The following is a 17,329-nucleotide window of genomic DNA, read 5'->3' as shown; positions in this document are numbered from 1 at the left end:
GTTGCCATATACGAAAAAATATGATGAAAACAAATCAATAAAAACAATTGTTGTTGAGTTTTATTTCTAAAAGAAAAACTCTGGTTGAATTGGATCACCCTGTACAATAGTTTTCAAAGCCCACCATTTTCCTAGCGGATTTAAATTATTTTTGTTTGGTTTGAAAGCGAAATTGAACACATTTTAGCAAATTGAAGATTTTTTTTTAACATCTATCAAAGGAGACACTTACTAGAAAAATACCGCTAAGAAATAAAAAAAGAACTTGAAAAGCACTGTACTATCATTGTATAAATACGCCATACTAAAATATTTAAACCACTTTTGAGTGTTTGAGTGACATGTACTGATTTGAAGGGCTTGCCTTGCTTTAGTGCAGAAATGTTAATCCCGATATATACATAGGTGACTTGGTGTCTGACATGTGAACCAAACTGGGAAAAGCAATATATGTACATATCTCTAAAACCAATTAAGCTAGGGAACTGAAATTTGGCACGAATGCATAAATTGTGTATACTATACTTATGGTGAAAAGTGGTGGGTTTTGGAGAAGGGGGCGTGGTACCTCCCATATAAACTGAAATTTTTAAATCGTTTCGCTCCAGAACCACAAAAGCTAAGATAATGAAATTTGATACAGGTACACAAATTGTTAATATCTGTCTTATGGCTAGAAGTGGTGGGTATTAGAAAAGGGGGCGTGGTACCTCCCATGAAAACTGAAATTTTTATATAGATTTTCTCTGGAACCGTTTATGCTCAGGTACTGAAACTTCATACAGTTACAGAAATGACTTTCAAGATCACTTTTAACTTTAGTTTCGTTTTTATTTTGTAAAAATAATACATAAACCTAAGTAAAGTAATAAAACAACTACGCTCATAATAAGTACATAAAATACAAGAGATAATACATACAAACATAATAATAATTTTAGTAGAATTACAAATAAGTAAATTTAAATATTTCGATTCGATTTCTTGATGACTTTCATACTTAATTTCAAATATAAACTAAACTAAATGTTTTTCTTTTCGTGTGTGCTTTCTTTGCATTTCGTTTACATTTTTGGCTTCATTTTGAACTCGCACACCCATTTCACTTTTCCACTTTTCCCCTTCTCAAATATCAATTGACGATAATTACAAATTGCATTCAGGCTCCAGGCGCAGCAGACATCAAATCCACACTTATGTTGCGCTCCACTCTATTGCCGACTCAACAGCGCTGCCACCAGCGTAAACAGCAACGCGGCCACTGACACGCCCAACGCGCTGCTGCCATTGCAGATGGAATTCGAACAGGGCACGCATTTGCTCAACTCTGTGCCGTTGTTCAACGCCTTCAATTGACCGCAAACACTCTCCATGGTAGTGACACGCGAGCAGCCACGGTCCGTCGACACACTACCGTTAACTGAAAAGAAAATCACACAAAAAATTAAAGGAGAAGTTCCACTAGATAAGTGTTTGACCAAAGTGGCTGGTACTCACCCATCGTTTGCACGCTAAAGCAGTGATATGTGTAGTCTTCGGCAACAAGTGCTAAGGCTTGAGGTATACCGTCGCTTGCACTGTTCGTTGCATTTGTTGTGCTCTCGCCGGCGCTTGCATTGACGGCTTTCCCTACTTCTTCTGCCAACGCAAAGGCAGCATCTACATTGGGTGGTGTGGGTACTGCAGTGGTGCTTGATAGGGGACCAACCGTCGGTGCTGTCGGCACACCCTCGGTGGTGGAGACTTGTGTGGTTGTTTCTGCAGTGGTGGTTGTGGTGCTCAATTCTGTGGTCGTGCTCTCTGTTGTCATCTCAGTTGTGGTCGGTGTGGTTGTCATTGGATCAGTTACAGGCTCTTGCGTTGTTCTGCGTTTATCAAAGAATTCCGCGTCACATACCTCGACTGGTGTTTCTTTTGTGATCTTGGCACAATCCTCGCAAACATAACACTCCAGCTGGCGGTCAGCGGTGGAGCTTGCTACTGTTGCAGCGTGGCATGCTGTAGGAGAGGAGAAACGGAATGAGAGAAATGAGAGTTGTAAAATGGGAATTTTTTCTTTAATAATTTTGCAAGAGTTTACTTAGTGAGTTAACAAAGAGTAAAGTTACTAAATTTCTGGATATAAAAAAAAAAAAATAATAATAATATAAAAAGTAATATAAAAAATAAATAATTGCCGCGTGCACTTTTGTTATGTGTTTGGCGGCGCTACTCCTCCAATTTGTGGTATAGGTCTTGATGTTGTTCCACAAATGGAACTCCTAACTACTACTCTTTTCTTACTTTTCGCAACAACTTTCCCCTTCACGAATTGAAATAATCAGTGCTCCATCATCATCTAAAACCAATTACTGCAGGCAAGTAGAAGATAGCGAAACTCTAGTTTTAAATAAAAAATTTAAAACCTTCAGCAAATTTCTCCGCTTCGCGCTTCGACTTTTTGTTTATGTCATTTTTAACGTTTTTTTTTCGTTTTTTACATTTTTTAAATTTAAATTCCATTAAAGAATTTAGTAGTATTCCTTTGTCAGTATGATAAACTGAATTTATTTTCCAGACATTTGTTGATCTTCACTATCTTCATGACAACCTCAACAACTGTCATTCTTTCTCTGTTTGCCTTCAAAGCGATGATAAAACAAAGAATAAAGGCAAGCAATACAATCACTGAGATAAATATTTGCATGAAATATTCTTTGTGCTGCATTAATAAAGAACAAAGAATATTGCAAAGTTGCTGGTGTAAACATATCTACATTTGTATGTACTTCATACTACAGTTCGTTAAATAACTACGGCACAGGACTTATTGACAAGTTTAGAAAATTCATTTCTTTCTTATTTAATTAAAATTATTATTTTTTAATCAAATTTTAAAAACATTTCATTCATTTAATTTAGTATATTGTGGGTATGTAATATACATATGTATGTAAATATGTATGTAGAGATTAGAATGTTGAATAGTTGATTTATTGTCGAATATTTCTAGTAAATTTTAGCAATTGCGTAGTTAAATGGGGCGCTGTTGTTGTCGTTCTAGTGCGTTAAATGGAATTTATGCAACCCATATTTTTAATTTTTTAACTGCTTGGTTTTATTTATGCCGATATGTAAATATGTAACAAACATACAAATGTAAAGTCGCCAACTTTAACCTTCTCATAGTTTGCTTGGGGTAGTGTCCACCGCTGGATATGCGTATACATACACTCTCTTCTGCTCATGTATAGGCGTGAGCGTAATTTTATTTAATATTTTTAAATTTTCTAACTCTTAAATAAAAACAACTCAATTGGTTAGAAATTACGGGCAGCACAGATAGGCAGAGGGAGGCAGACGCTCTGTGCTCTTTGCTCTTTGTTTTATACAAGCACCGCCTCCAAATGATAGGTTCATTATTTCTAGTTATACATATGTACATAAACGTATAGCTCATTGTCGAACAAAGATCAACAACAATAACAAACAACGATTTTAAAATTTTATGAAAAATTTTGAAATAATTATAAATAAAACTTAAAAAAATAAATAAAAAAGAGTTCGAACAAAAACATTCATGTCATAGTGCAAGTGTGTAAAGCTGAAGCTAAGGAGATCTGGAATAGGTATTTTAGTTGTTTTACGAATTTCAATATTAATGAAAGTTGGCCTTTAGAGTAATTACATTAAATTACAGTTTTTTATATGTATTTTCGTATACATATGTGCCCATATAAATGGGTTCCATAACTTAAATGTATACTTCAATGAACGTAGCAAAACGAGGCTTCTGGTGACTGCATTTCCTAACTATTGAATGTTCTAAAAATTGCGATAAGAACGTGAACAACATTAATCCAACTTTTTATGGATTTTATTAAATAAACCTGAAAATTACACATTTTTTAATTACAATTTGCTTTTCAAAATTCCAAATTTTTTTCGATACAAAAAATTTTCTTCAAAATTATAAAATTTTTTCAAAATTATAAATTATTTTCAGAACTAAAAGATTTTCTGAAAACTATCATACATTTTTTCTTCAAAATTACAATTTTTCTTCAAAATTAAATTTTTTTTCAAAATTGTAAATACTTTTTCATTACTAAAAATTTTCTTCTTCTCTTCAGTATTCCAAATTTTCTTAAAAGTTATAAAGTTTTTTCCAAATTAAAAATTTTCTTTAACATTTTTTCCGGTATTATAAATATTTTTTCATAATTATAAATTTTCTTCAAAATTATCTTTTTTTTTTCAATATTATAAATTCTCTTCAGTATTCCAAATTTTCTTCAAAGATATAAAGTTTTTTCAAAATTACAAATTTTCTTCAAAATTCCAATTTTTTTTCGAAATAATTATTATATAAAATTATAATTATGAAAATCAAAATTATACATTTTTTTCAATGTTATAAATTTTCTTCAAAGTAACAAATTTCTTTCAAAGTAATAAATTTTCTTTAAAATTATAAAATTCTCTTCAAAACTTTTAAATTTTATCAATATTATTAAAATTTTTTATAATTATAAAATTTTCTTTAATATTATACATTTTTTTCAAAACATTAAATTTTCTTCCAAATTTCATATTTTTTTCAAAAATTTCAAATTTTTTCGATATAATAAATTTTCTTCAAAATTACTACATTTTTTCAAAATCATGAATTATTTTTAAAACAATAAATTTTTCTCAAAATTAAAGCAAAATAATTTTTCTTCAAATTATAATTTTGTTTTCGAAATTTCAAAGTCTCTTCAAAATTAAAATTTTTGTTTAAATAAATTTTCTACAAAATTATAAAATTTTTTCAAAATTATAAATTGTTTTTAAAAATTATAAATGTTTTTTCAAAATTTCTAATTTTCTTCAAAGTTATAAATTCTCTTCAAAGTTATAAATTTTCTCCAAAATTAAAAATTTTCTTCAAAATTCCAAATTTTCTTTACAATTATAAAGTTTTTTCAAAATTACAAACTTTCTTCAAAGTTCCAATTTTTTCGAAATAATAAATATTCTTCAAAATCAAACATTTTTTTTTAAATATAATTTTTCGTCAAAATTATAAATTTTCTTCAAAACTCCAAATTTTCTTGAAAGTTATAAATCTTCTGCAAAAGCATACATTTTTTAAAAATGATAAATTATTTTCAAAACAATAATTTTTTTTTTCAAAATTCCAAATTTTTTTCGAGTTAATAAATTTTCTCCAAAATTATTAAATTTTTTCAAAATTATAAATTATTAAAAAAAAAAAAAATTTTTCTCAAAATTATAAATTTTCTATAAATTAATAAATTTTCACTAAAATTATTAAATTTTTTCAAAATTATAAATTATTATATTAAAAAAAAAATTTTTTCTCAAAATTATAAATTTTCTATAAATTAATAAATTTTTTTAAAACTATAGATTTTTTTCAAAATTCCAAATTTTTTTCAAATTAATAGATTTTCTCCAAAATTATTAAAGTTTTTCAAAATAATAAACCATTAAAAAAAATAAATTTTTCTCTAAATTATAAATTTTCTATAAATTAATAAATTTTTTTCAAAATTCCAATTTTTTTCGAATTAATAAATTTTCTCCAAAAAAGAAAAAAAAATTCTCAAAATTATAAATTTTCTATAAATTAATAAATTTTTTTCAAAATTGTAAATTTTCTTCAAAACTCCAGATTTTCTTCAAAATTATAATGCTCAATTGTTGTTAATTCAAAATTACAAGTTTCTTCAAAATTATTAAATTTTTTAAAACTATATATATAATATTTTTTTTTTAATTAAAATGTTTCTTCACGATTATAAATTTATGTAAAATTATAAATTTTCTTCAAAATCTTTTTTTGTTAATTATAAAGTTCTTTCAACATTACAAACTTTCTTCAAAACTCCAAATTGTTTTCAATATTACAATTTTTTTGTAATTATAATTTTGTTTTCATAATTAAAATTATTTTTCCAAATTATAAATGTTTTTCATAATTATTAATCTTCTTGAATATTCTAAATTTTTTCAAAATTATTATTTTTTTTTAGATTTTGTCAGTTTACTTCAAGCCTACAAATAAATATAAAACTAAATTAAATTTTTCAAATTTCAAGGGTGTAAAGTAAGCAGGGAGAATTGGGAGAATTGGTCTGATGTTTGGGTACAAAAGCATTTATTATTTGTAAACCAGTGTTAGCAGGGTAACACAACAACGAAATGTTCTACATATTTGCCATCATAATTTGCATGCTGCCAGTTCATTTCCCCTTACAACTGCGTTTTAGTTCAAAGCTTTTTCAACTCCATATTAGACTATGTTTTTGGTTTCAACTTGCTCCAACTCCTAATTTCTAGCTTCAGAGTAAATTTCATTTGTTGTTGTCGAACTACCGGTGCCAGGTGTTGGACAGAAAAATTTATGGCTACAGTAATTATTTTTTCAACAAAGTGTAAAGTTTAAGATGAAGTGTTTACTGAATAGTTATAGTTCTTTTTTGGCTTTTAGACTGCAAAATTCCATTTTTTTAATTTATTACAGGCAGTAGAACAATAAAATTTAATAAGTATTTTACACTAAAAATATTCGTCTAAATTTGTGAGCAAATAATAATTTCTCTGCTTTACTACATTCCCACATCGTAATTAATTTACGTAGACAAATTATACAGTTCAGAATAAATGATTTATTCCATTGGGTACAGCGTTTTTTTTAAAAGAATTTCCCCACGCTTAAATAATAAATTTATGCAAGTAATTATCGATGTGTATATGTTTTTACATACATACACATACACATACACACATACATGCACATTTATATCAAAAGTTGTAGGCAACATTCAATCCATTCTATTATTCAAATAATTCTTACGATTTCTGTAATGTGAGAATTTCTACATTGTGATTTTTCGTTTTGCCTTTGTAACTGTAACTGTAATTCGAAATACTTGTAAATACTCTAAGTTCACAATTCGCAATGTAAGCTGCAGTTTGTATGGCAATGCAGTGGGGGTATTTATTTCCGAGAAAGCACAGGCGAGCAATTGCAGTGCCTTGTATGCCGCTTTACTGGATTTTATTGCCAAATCCGAATTGAATGTCAAACTGCTTTTACTGCATACATACATACATACATATGTGCATGTGTATGTTTCATTAAAGGTGCTAAATTTGGAGAATATATCACTTACTACTTACATACGTGTGTATGTGTGTACCTGCATAGGATTGTATGGTTTTCAAATAGGCATTTAAATATAAGCAGTTGGACCGGTTGTTGTTGGTAAAAAAAATGAAATAAAAAATAAGCCATAGCTCAGTTTACCTAAAAGTGGGCGTTGGTAAAGTTGAAGAAACGTAGTAATAACACCAATGGTGAATGGATTGCGCTATCGAGAGATGATTAACGATTTTTATGGCCGGAATTGGATGGAATTGATCTGGACAACGTTTATTTTCAACAAGACAGCACTACGTGCCACATAAGCAACGAAACCATTGATCTTTCACGGGAAAAGTTTCCGGACCATTTACCTCACGAAAAGGTGATCACAATCGGCCACCGAGATCTTGTGATTTAATACCTTGTGACTTTTTTCTCTGGGGCCACGTGAAAGAGAAGGTCTACGCCAACATACCAACAGCCCAGGGCCGATTCAGGGTCCTCAAAGATGGAATTCGTGAGGCTATCGAGGACATAGGGCAGCCACTTTGCAATTTGGTTATGGAAAATATCACGAAAAGGATATTGCCCTGTAAACGTGATCATGGTGCTCATTTGCCTGATGTTATTTTCCACTATTAACGGCATACCTTCCTCTTTATAATGAAATAAATATCCGATCATTTATATTAAAAAAAAGCATTTTTCTTTCAATATCAATATTTCAATATAAATAACACATCTGTTTGGAAAACCTTATATAACATAGAAAAAGGTTAGCTCCTGCCGGTTAATAGCGATTTAGAGGAGATAGCGAAGCTCAAATTTATTATACTAAGTAATTTGTTATTAGGAAAATCAACTAGTGATACGAGTATCACGAAAATCGATTCAGGGTTAGCCACTTGCCCAATACTGGTTCAACTCGTGACTTAAGAGACGTCAAAGCAAAAATGAGTATTTTAATACTCAGTTTTTTTGTTCTTCATTTATATCTTAAATTTTCTTCTAGGCAAAAACAATCAGGTACGTATCCTATCGGCTCCAGGGCATATAGGAATTACTTGGAACAAAATGACAGATAAATTAGCCAGGCCCATCCATTTATAGGCTCAGAGCAATTTTGTGGCTTACGAAAAGGTAATTTTTCCTCTCTTATTCAGGAAGTTAAGGAAATATAAAGAAGATCAAACTGCATCAATCTACCTGGTTTATCGCAATTACAATCAATAATAGGTAGCTTTGACCTAAATCGGTTTAAAGGTTGTCATGATTCATTGTATGGAATTAAATTATAATAATTTTAGAATCATCACAGGAATTCTAACAGGACGTTATTGTACATTAAATCCTCATCTTACTAATCTGGGAATATACACCATTGGAATTTGCAGGTTCCGTAGGGAGGAAAATGAAACCAGCACTGATACAAAGGCAGCTCAAGCCCCCGATTAAACATATTTTACCAGAGGAGGGACAAATCTCAATAAAGGAAGACAAATTCTAAAATTTATTGAGAAAGAGGGGCTCAGAAAAATACTTTAAATCCATGTTATCGGTTCTTTAAATACGCAGTGCTATTGACTCTACCACTGATGGCCCCTATAAGGCTTTGAACAAATTAGAATCTCTTTTTAATGAAAACTTCAAAAGGAAATTAAGTTTGCTGCCACTAATTTCTGATTATTTTAATGCATTGTAACTTTTACTTGGACCCAAAGCATACAGCTTACAGTACGAAGGTTTGGATATTATATGAGACCCCCCATGTTTTGGAAGCACCACCTCAGTCGACGGATCTAAAACCAATCGAGCACTTGTGGACAGATTTTAAGCTTACCATTCGGCAACACGAAATTACGTCAAGGGACAGCCTTAAAGCAGCGAAGCTCACAGAATGGGCAGAGATATTAGCTTTGAAAACGTGAAAGTTGGCTCTTTCAATGCAGAATAGATAAATCGAAGTTATCAAAATGAAAAAAGTACGCTGCTGGATATTAGTTATTGTAAAAATACCATGAATTATATGAATGTCTGGAATGTCCGGAATTGTTTTTCCGAATACTTTTGTGACATGATTTCACATACTTTTTAAGTTAAGGCATTATTTACTTATGCTTTTGCTTGAAAAAAAAAATGTTTATATTTAATTTAAGGCGTAGACCACAATGAACCGCCAATGTTAACGCGCCATTCAGGAAGAAGAAGACCACAATGAAATAACTGAATTAGTTTTGGAGCAATAAATAAAAAATGAAAAGAGTTTCTTATATTTTATAACGTTGAGAAATTATTTCCGAATACTTTTGTGAGGCACTGTATGTTTCCAGCTTCTTAAACAAAAATATGATATTTATATTTTATTATAACAATAAATAAGAAATGAAGGGAGTTTCTGATATTTTGTAACCTACATAGAAAAAATATTTCCGAATACTTTTGTGTGGCGCTGTATATTTGCAGTTTCTTAAAAAAATTTATATATTTTTTATTATAACAATCGATAAAAAATTAAAGCAGTTTCTGATATTTTGTAACCTAGAAAAAGTATTTTCGAATACTTTTGTGAGGCACTGTATGTTTGCAGTTTTTTTTTTAATATATTTATATTTTATTAGTACAATACAAAAAAATTAGGGGAGTTACTGAGATTTTACAACATAGATAGAATAATCCGAATACTTTTGTGTGGCGCTGTATGCTTGCAGTTTCTTAAAAAAATATTATATTTATATTTTGTTATAACAATAAAAAAATTAAGGGAGTTTCTAATATTTTATAACCTAGAAAAATATTTCCGAATATTTTTGTGAGGCACTGTATGTTTCTAAAGAAGTTAAGAAGTTAGCTTAAAAAAATATCATAATAATATTCTACAACTCGAAGTCTCGACCATTGGATAATGGTGATGCGAATTATAGAAGTTTGACTGTATCTTGAAAACGGTTAAATTTTGATGAAAAATGAAGATTAAAAGAAGGATAGGAAATTTAACTACCTTAAATTTCAAATATCATTTATTTTCCATGGTTAAATTTTTCTCTCGACACAATGAACTTATTGGAACTATCTTTATTTTTATCTTTAACCCAAAATGGTTACTTGGCGATATCTCGAAAACTACTTGAGAGAAAAGAAATATGCGGCTTTACAAATTCAGCAACCGATTTTACATGTGGATTGGGTGTTTTCGTTCACGAATAAAATAAATCAATAATTATTTTTAAATGCGTGCAATGAATATTGAAGATGCTCACGAAAAATTGCAGACGAAGCTTAGCCTAAACCTGTTTATATTGTTTTTATTAGGATTTATTGTGGGTTTTTGCATCTCGACTTTCCACAGAAGGTGCAGTGGCAGTCGTGTCGATTAAAATGTTGCATAAAAAACCAAACGAAAAAAAGAAAAAAATTATCCACAAAAAAAAAAGAGAAAATAATAATAATAATAAAAATAGAATTTACTCTTAAATTAATCAAGCGGAACCGGTTTGTTTTCGTGTGTTGTGCGCTGTGTTTTGAAAGTCTTGTTTGCTTCTTGCACGTGTTTCCCGACAAGGAAATATCCAATTCGTTTTCGCACGTACCTACACATTTATTTATTTCCATAGGTTAATTAGCTTGGTCGCTGAAGAGTTAATCATGTGATATAAGCTGCTATGTAAATATGCATATAAATACATACATAGGTATGTGTGTATGTGTAAGTGTATTGGACAGATCATATGCCAATTTCCAAGTATCTAAGTTCTTGGACAAATATGCAAACGAGTATGCACTTATAATAAATTACATACAAAGCCGCTTGCATGAACAGCCACTGGCATCTATGTACAGGTATGCATGTATGTGTGCATGTATGCGAATGTACATAATTCAGTTAACTTTCATACGCCAGTCACTGAGTTGATAATCTGACATTCAATTAACAGTTTACTGTTTGTTCACAGAATAAAATTATTATTAATTATAACTGTTGTTGCGAATCGCCCCTAAACGACGAAGTGCATTCGCAAAAGCTCTCTAATGATTTTCTTCGAATGATGATTGCTATGTAACATTTTATATTTTAATTATTTGAAGGATTTTTCCCCCTACTTTTGTCACTATTACCGACTTGAAAATTAACACTGAATTATTTTCTTCTGTAATAAACACTTTTCGAAAATTTTGTTGATCATTGGGGTGTTGCAGGCGCGGACCGCTGTGGAGCGTATCAAAAATTAGCGTAGTGTTAATTAATTGCATACCTGGTTGGCTGAAATGTAGGTTTAGTGAAAAATTAACGCGGGCAGTTTATTGTAGTGGAAAGGAAATTTATAAGATGCCTTTGCTTTAAGGCGTCATAAATTTATTGGCAAAACTCAACCTAAAGTAAAATGTGAGCCGCCCCTTGGCCTAACCAAAACCGAACTTAACATTTGCGCCCGAATTTGACCGAAACCAAAGTCGAAGCTGGAGTTCGCTTAGTAGGTGAAATGGTCAAGTCTGGCGCTCTCCAAATAGCACGACCGCTTAACGTTTTAATACCATTATGATACGTCCAACGGGCAGATATCTACAGACAGTCGGAGGTGTTCATGTAATGGAGCAAATTGATAGGATTTAGGTGGGCGCTCTGCACAGGTGGTCGAAGAAAGTAGCACCCAGTGGTCTTAATCTTCTAACTGTTCAGCCCGGACATTTACAGAGTAACAACAGTCAACAGTCTCCGTCTCTGAGAGGTCCTCACAAATTCTGCAGTGGGGGTTAAAACCTAGCTTTTCCGCGTGTGTGCCGATCATCAGATGACCGGTAAACACAGCTACGAATTTGGCAATTGGAGTTCTGTTGTTCTCTAGATTTTTTTAAATAGCGGACGCTTCTCGGCAGGTTTGCCATTGTCTCCAAGGGTACTTTTGCCTCATTAAAGCTTCTCATGAAAAAGAATATGGCATTCGGAGGCGCCATAAGACTGTAGGTCGCTCCATTGTGGGGGAAAACGTCAAGCCGTGGAGGCACCATAAATGGAAGAAGAAGCTAGGCCAAACATCTAATAAAGGATCTACGCGCCAATTATATGATGTATACAGCGCGTTTCATAATTGTGGTACAGAAACTTATCGACAAATTTTTACTATTTATTTTTTTTTCATTTATATTAATTTTATTAATTTTTTTATGTAATTAGAGTTTATTGTACTATAAAAACAAATTCAATCCAAATTCGAAATTTTGTGCAAATAAAAATTAAAATTTGATATTCTTTAATTAGAAAAAAAAGTGAAAAAGCATCGATTATGATATTAAAACATACAAAACTACAAAACTATAAATATCAATGTTTCAAACTTAGTGAAAATTAAAAAAAAATTTTCATTAAAATTTGAAAATTTTTAATCAGAAAAAATTTAAGAAATATCGATTATCGTATTACAGCTTATTCTACTACAAAAACAAATCAAATCCAGGTTCGAAATTTTGTGCAACTAAAAAAAAGGTAAAACTTTTCCATTAAATTTTGAAAATTTTTAATGTGCAAAAAATGGAAAAATTTCGATTATGATAATATTAGTTTCTTATACTACAAAAATAAATTAAATCCTATATTGAAATTTTGTGCAAATAAAAAACATTTTGTTTCATAAAAATAAAATTGTTTTAATTGAAAAATTTTTCATGAAAATTGAAATTTTTTTAATTATATTAGAAAAAAAATTTTTTAAAATTCCGATTACGATATTATAGTTTATTTTACTATAAAAACTAAATAAACCCAAATTTGAAATTTTATGCAAATAAAATGCAGTCTGTGCGATTTAGAAACCTTATAAGGTTGTTTACGTCAATACCAGCCAGCTCTTCGAGGCTTTCAAAAGGCGGTTTGTCAAGGGCTAACATCCTCGCCTTCCATAAGACAAGGCATTTGCATAGGAAGTTGAAGATATTTTCGTTTTTATCCGGTTGATTATAACTATGGCAGTAGGGTTTGTAAGGAATACCCATTTTGGCTGCTTGCTCTCCTACGGGTCAGAAGCGAGTTAGCACTGCCGTGAGCCTGGCATCCCTTCGTTTCATATTTATCAATGTTGACGTTTGTTTGTGGATGTAGCTGGGCCATAACGGCCCATACAGCCCATTTAACTGTGGTATAATAAAGTGCTGCTTTGAAGTGGCTCAAAAATCGAGTTGGTTTGGACCATTTTTGTTTGTTTTGGTGATTGACATTTATCGAGTTTAATTAATTAAATATTTAATTTTCCAATTAATTCGTTTAAAATACTACTAAGCACTTTTAAAAAATTCATGCACATGTGTTTTATTAAAATTAATAGAACAAACAATTCAACTTACATAAGTGGCTGTCTGACGCATTGACCGAAAATGAAGCGCTAATAAGCGCGAAAGATAAAAGCAAACAAAAGCAATTGTGGAAATAACTCTGGTGTAACAGCGAACTTTAAATTGTTTTTGTTTATTTTATTTGGCGTACAATAATTTTTTCACTTGAAAAATAAATATTTTGTAGGAAAGGAGAAAAATGAAAATTGAAAAACAAATATTTTGCACGTTGTTCGATAGGCTGACTAGAACTTTATTTCTTTTAGTTGCTGTATGAGGTTGGTTGGTTGCTTCAAATTGGGGTTCATCCAGAATCACCATTTTGTTGTTATATAAGGCACTCAGGAAAACCAAATTGGGTTGTGCCGCACATGCGGCTTTCGTAGAAGCAAATGTGCGTTGAATCGGAAAACTACTGAATAAATATGTATTTTTTACTAATTTCCATTTCTTCACATTTATATTGTTTGTTTTTTTTTTAGTTTTCGCTAAATTTTTTATAAAAACATAGTTTGTTCTCCGAAAAATTTTATATACAGTGCACTCTCTTCGAACAGACACTTCTCTTAAGCAGACAACTCCCATAAGCGTACCCTTTTTTCAGGCCTTTGGGTGTCCACTTAAAAGAGAGTGCACTGTACATAAAAGTTTTAAACATCGCATAAAATTTATAAAGAATCGACTAAGTTATTTTAACGTTCCAAACTTTTTAATCAGAATTTTAATGAAGAAATTGAATAAGAAGTTTAATAGCCCCTTGAATTTTGGTCTAATAAAGTATAAGTTTTAAGTTGCTTAAAATTCTCGTTGATTTTTGATATTTTTTTCCCATGATGATATCTCACATGAAGAAAATTTTGTACATTCAAACAAAATAAAAGTAAAATTTTTTCGTGCATTTTTGCCCCTGACGGTGTTTTGCATTTTCTTACATAAAAAAAAGTCAAAACATTTTTTTTGCTAATATTTGGTACTGCGTTTCTAATAATTCGGTCATAGATGTATGTCGATAACCTGTCCAGCACTTTCATTTGTGTGAAAAGTTGAAAAGGCAATTAAAAATATATGCACGTTACCAACAAAGAAGAGTGGTCATGTAACACATGGGCTGAAAAGTTCCGGACCTATTACACAGATGGCACTGGTTTTATTGCATTCACCTTTCTTTGCTGTTAGTACTAAACTTAAAAAGACAGCTGTTAAAATTTCATGATATTCAATTCATTAGTTTATGAATTATTGTGCTAAGAGTCACACTATTTTTTTTTTTCAAAATAATGGAGCAAAAAGAATTTCGTGGTTTCATTTTACACTGCCTCTTGATGGGGGAAAATGCCGTTCAGGCAAAGCAATGGGTTGAAAAGTGTTATGGGGAGTCCACTCCATCAGAAACAACTGCTTGTTGACTTCATGGTATGTGGAAATACCGATGATGTCCAACGCAGCGGACGTCCAAAATAGGTAACAGGTAACAGCAGAAAACATCCAAAAAATCCACAAAATCGTTTTGAATGATCGAAAAGTATATAGTAAGGATATCAGAAGAACGTTTTGGCTTGAGACTATGAGAAAGCTCTGTTCAAAGTAGGCGCCGCGTTTGCTCAATGCTTTTGTTTCATCAAGACAACGCACCGTTCATAACTCAATCCAAACAATGGCAAAACTACATGAATAGAACTTCACTTTTGCTCCCACATCCACCGCATTTGCCAGATTTGGCTCTCAGCGATTACTGGCTACTCGCAGACCTAAAAATATTGCTCGCCGGTAAGAAATTTCGCTCGAATGAAGAGGTTATCGCTTATCGCTGAAACTGGTACCCATTTTGAGGCAAAAGATACATCGTTGTAAACAATGTTGATGTATTATAAAGCTAATTTTGAACAAAAAAAAAAAAACGTGTTTCATTTGTTAAGCCCGGAACTTTTCAGCACGTGTTAAGTTGCTTAAATTCGCTCTGAAATGAAAAAATCGCAAACCACAGTTGTATGATATGATATTGATATATAAATCAGTCAGTCTATGGGCGGCTTAATATCTACATAGGAACGACAATATTGACCGACAGTTGTTGGACTCCGTATTTCGTAATATCTGTAATGTTACCAACGGATGCCGGGATTCGCTTCAGAACAAAGCTTTCTTAAGTTTAATAAATTTTAATGAGCAAATTATTATTAGTAGTTTTTTTGTTTTTTTTCTAAAAGTTACACTAGGAAACATTCTTCCACGCCAAGAACAATCGATTCTCACTCTTTCCCATCTCTATTGCTTATGCATAAATAATTGTGCGAGTCTTCGAACCTGGTAGGCATATACACAGAGGTTCAGTGCGTCGTTCCCACGACAGTCGGCCCTACGTAATCGGAACAACCCGGTTCGACCAAAGTCACTGTCACTTCAGCTCATTCCTCATATATACTTGTATGTGTGGTGAATGTTTATACTGCTACAACAAAAACAATAACAACAACAGGTTCAGTGCATAGGTAATTTTCTCGTAAGAAATCGTACATTCGTTTTTCAGTGCCTCAGCAAGTTTCGTGTTTTCGTTTCTTGGTATGTTCGATACAGTGAATGACAAAGTGTCCAGTTGAGTCCACTTTTCTAGTATTTTCAACCCTTTTCACTCTAGCTGCGCCTGCTGGCAGCCCAAAGCAACTTGAATGCTTGAACTCGAAGCCTCGAGTCCTGTCTCATACAGTTTTCTTGCGCACTTGCCTGTTTCCTCGTTTCTCGGCACATCATTACGCACTGATATCCAGTAAAGAGTGACGCTAAGTCTGTTCAAATAACTAATACTGAAGAGGGTTATTTTTTATCAAAACGGCATTTAATTGCTAACTGGCTGTTGAATTCTTTCGGCATCATAAATGACCTAATACGAGTATTGCCTATTTAGTTGAGTTTTAAAATGTTTAGGTATGCAGAGAGGTAAGATATTTTTTTTATTATTTAAAATGACTGACTATGCACTTTGTAGCTTCCTTTTTGCGCTGTAGAATTTTAGACACTCTACTAACCAAGTCTTAATATAGCACTACATTCCTTACTTTGCTTCAAAGGTCTTTAAGTTCTGTTTTACACGATAACTGCATTTCACACTTTAAATACCAAATTTTTAGTCTTGGAAAGATATCAACTTCCTTCTTTTACTCAATTACCTTGGACTATGCACGCGATAAACAGGAGGCCATTGATTATTTTTGCATTGCTAATTTTTTGCATTTTGTTGGTTTTTTTTTATTATCTATGTATATTAAAGTAAATTTTAATGATATTTTTTATTTAAAAAATATCCACTGTTTTCTTTTGTTTTGTTAGCAATCTAAGTATTAGATCTGCTGCAAAAATCCCAGTAAGTCCGATCGAGCTGACGTTGTCCAAAGAATTATCGAAAGTACGTAAATAATACTGCTTTAAACTATATTGACATTTATTTATTGAAGTTCTTAAGAACTCTGATCCTTTTACGCGCTTTTCGCTTTTATACGCGTCAACCGACATTTACAAATTTCAAAAATTAACTGAAAATCTTATGATCCCGTTGAAAGTTTTTATATTTTCCGTGCTTTCAAGTTAGTCGAGCTACCGTCGTTTCTCAGCTGCGCGCTGCCGGCAGCGGTGGTGGCAGCGTTGGGACGATCGTTACGAACATTGAGCGCGTCTCGGTTTTGTTCTGCATGCTCCAAAACACTGTTTGTTGTCTTTCGCTCACTCTCGCTCTCGTCGAGCGAGCCCGCACCGTAGTTAGCTAATTTTGGCAATTATGTATCGTATAACTGACGCGACAGCGTATGCACTGTTACTGGCGTAACTTTAATTGATCAAAAAAGTGAATAAAATAAAACCACAAGCCGCGCAAAAGGTAAA

The 17,329-nt window shown here is 31.6% G+C and overlaps 1 protein-coding gene across 1 annotated transcript; it reads right to left on the bottom strand.

Annotated features, from left to right (window-relative positions):
* Nucleotides 1-833: 833 nt before the first annotated feature.
* Nucleotides 834-16,999, bottom strand: LOC128863904 (poly(A) polymerase). Its single transcript, XM_054103317.1, has 3 exons — nt 16,621-16,999; nt 1,498-1,998; nt 834-1,420 (listed from the first exon to the last, which is right to left on the bottom strand). Exons 1-3 carry the CDS (start codon nt 16,682-16,684, stop codon nt 1,212-1,214), a joined length of 774 nt encoding a protein of 257 aa, XP_053959292.1. The 5' UTR covers nt 16,685-16,999; the 3' UTR covers nt 834-1,211.
* Nucleotides 17,000-17,329: the final 330 nt, after the last annotated feature.

This window comes from Anastrepha ludens, chromosome 5, assembly GCF_028408465.1.
Source record: "Anastrepha ludens isolate Willacy chromosome 5, idAnaLude1.1, whole genome shotgun sequence".
In the NCBI taxonomy this organism is placed as follows: Eukaryota; Metazoa; Arthropoda; class Insecta; order Diptera; family Tephritidae; genus Anastrepha; species Anastrepha ludens.
The sequence above is the reverse complement of the archived record's forward strand: the minus strand, read 5'-3'. Positions and strand labels throughout refer to the sequence as shown.

Excerpts from the sequence above, each read along its gene's own strand:
- LOC128863904 (XM_054103317.1), bottom strand. The coding sequence starts at position 16,684 with ATGCAAAAAATTAGCAATGCAAAAATAATCAATGGCCTCCTGTTTATC. Across the intron at positions 1,999-16,620 it reads TATCGCGTGCATAGTCCAAG|CATGCCACGCTGCAACAGTA; the intron begins GTAATTGAGTAA and ends CCTCTCCTACAG. Across the intron at positions 1,421-1,497 it reads CTTTAGCGTGCAAACGATGG|TTAACGGTAGTGTGTCGACG; the intron begins GTGAGTACCAGC and ends TTTTCTTTTCAG.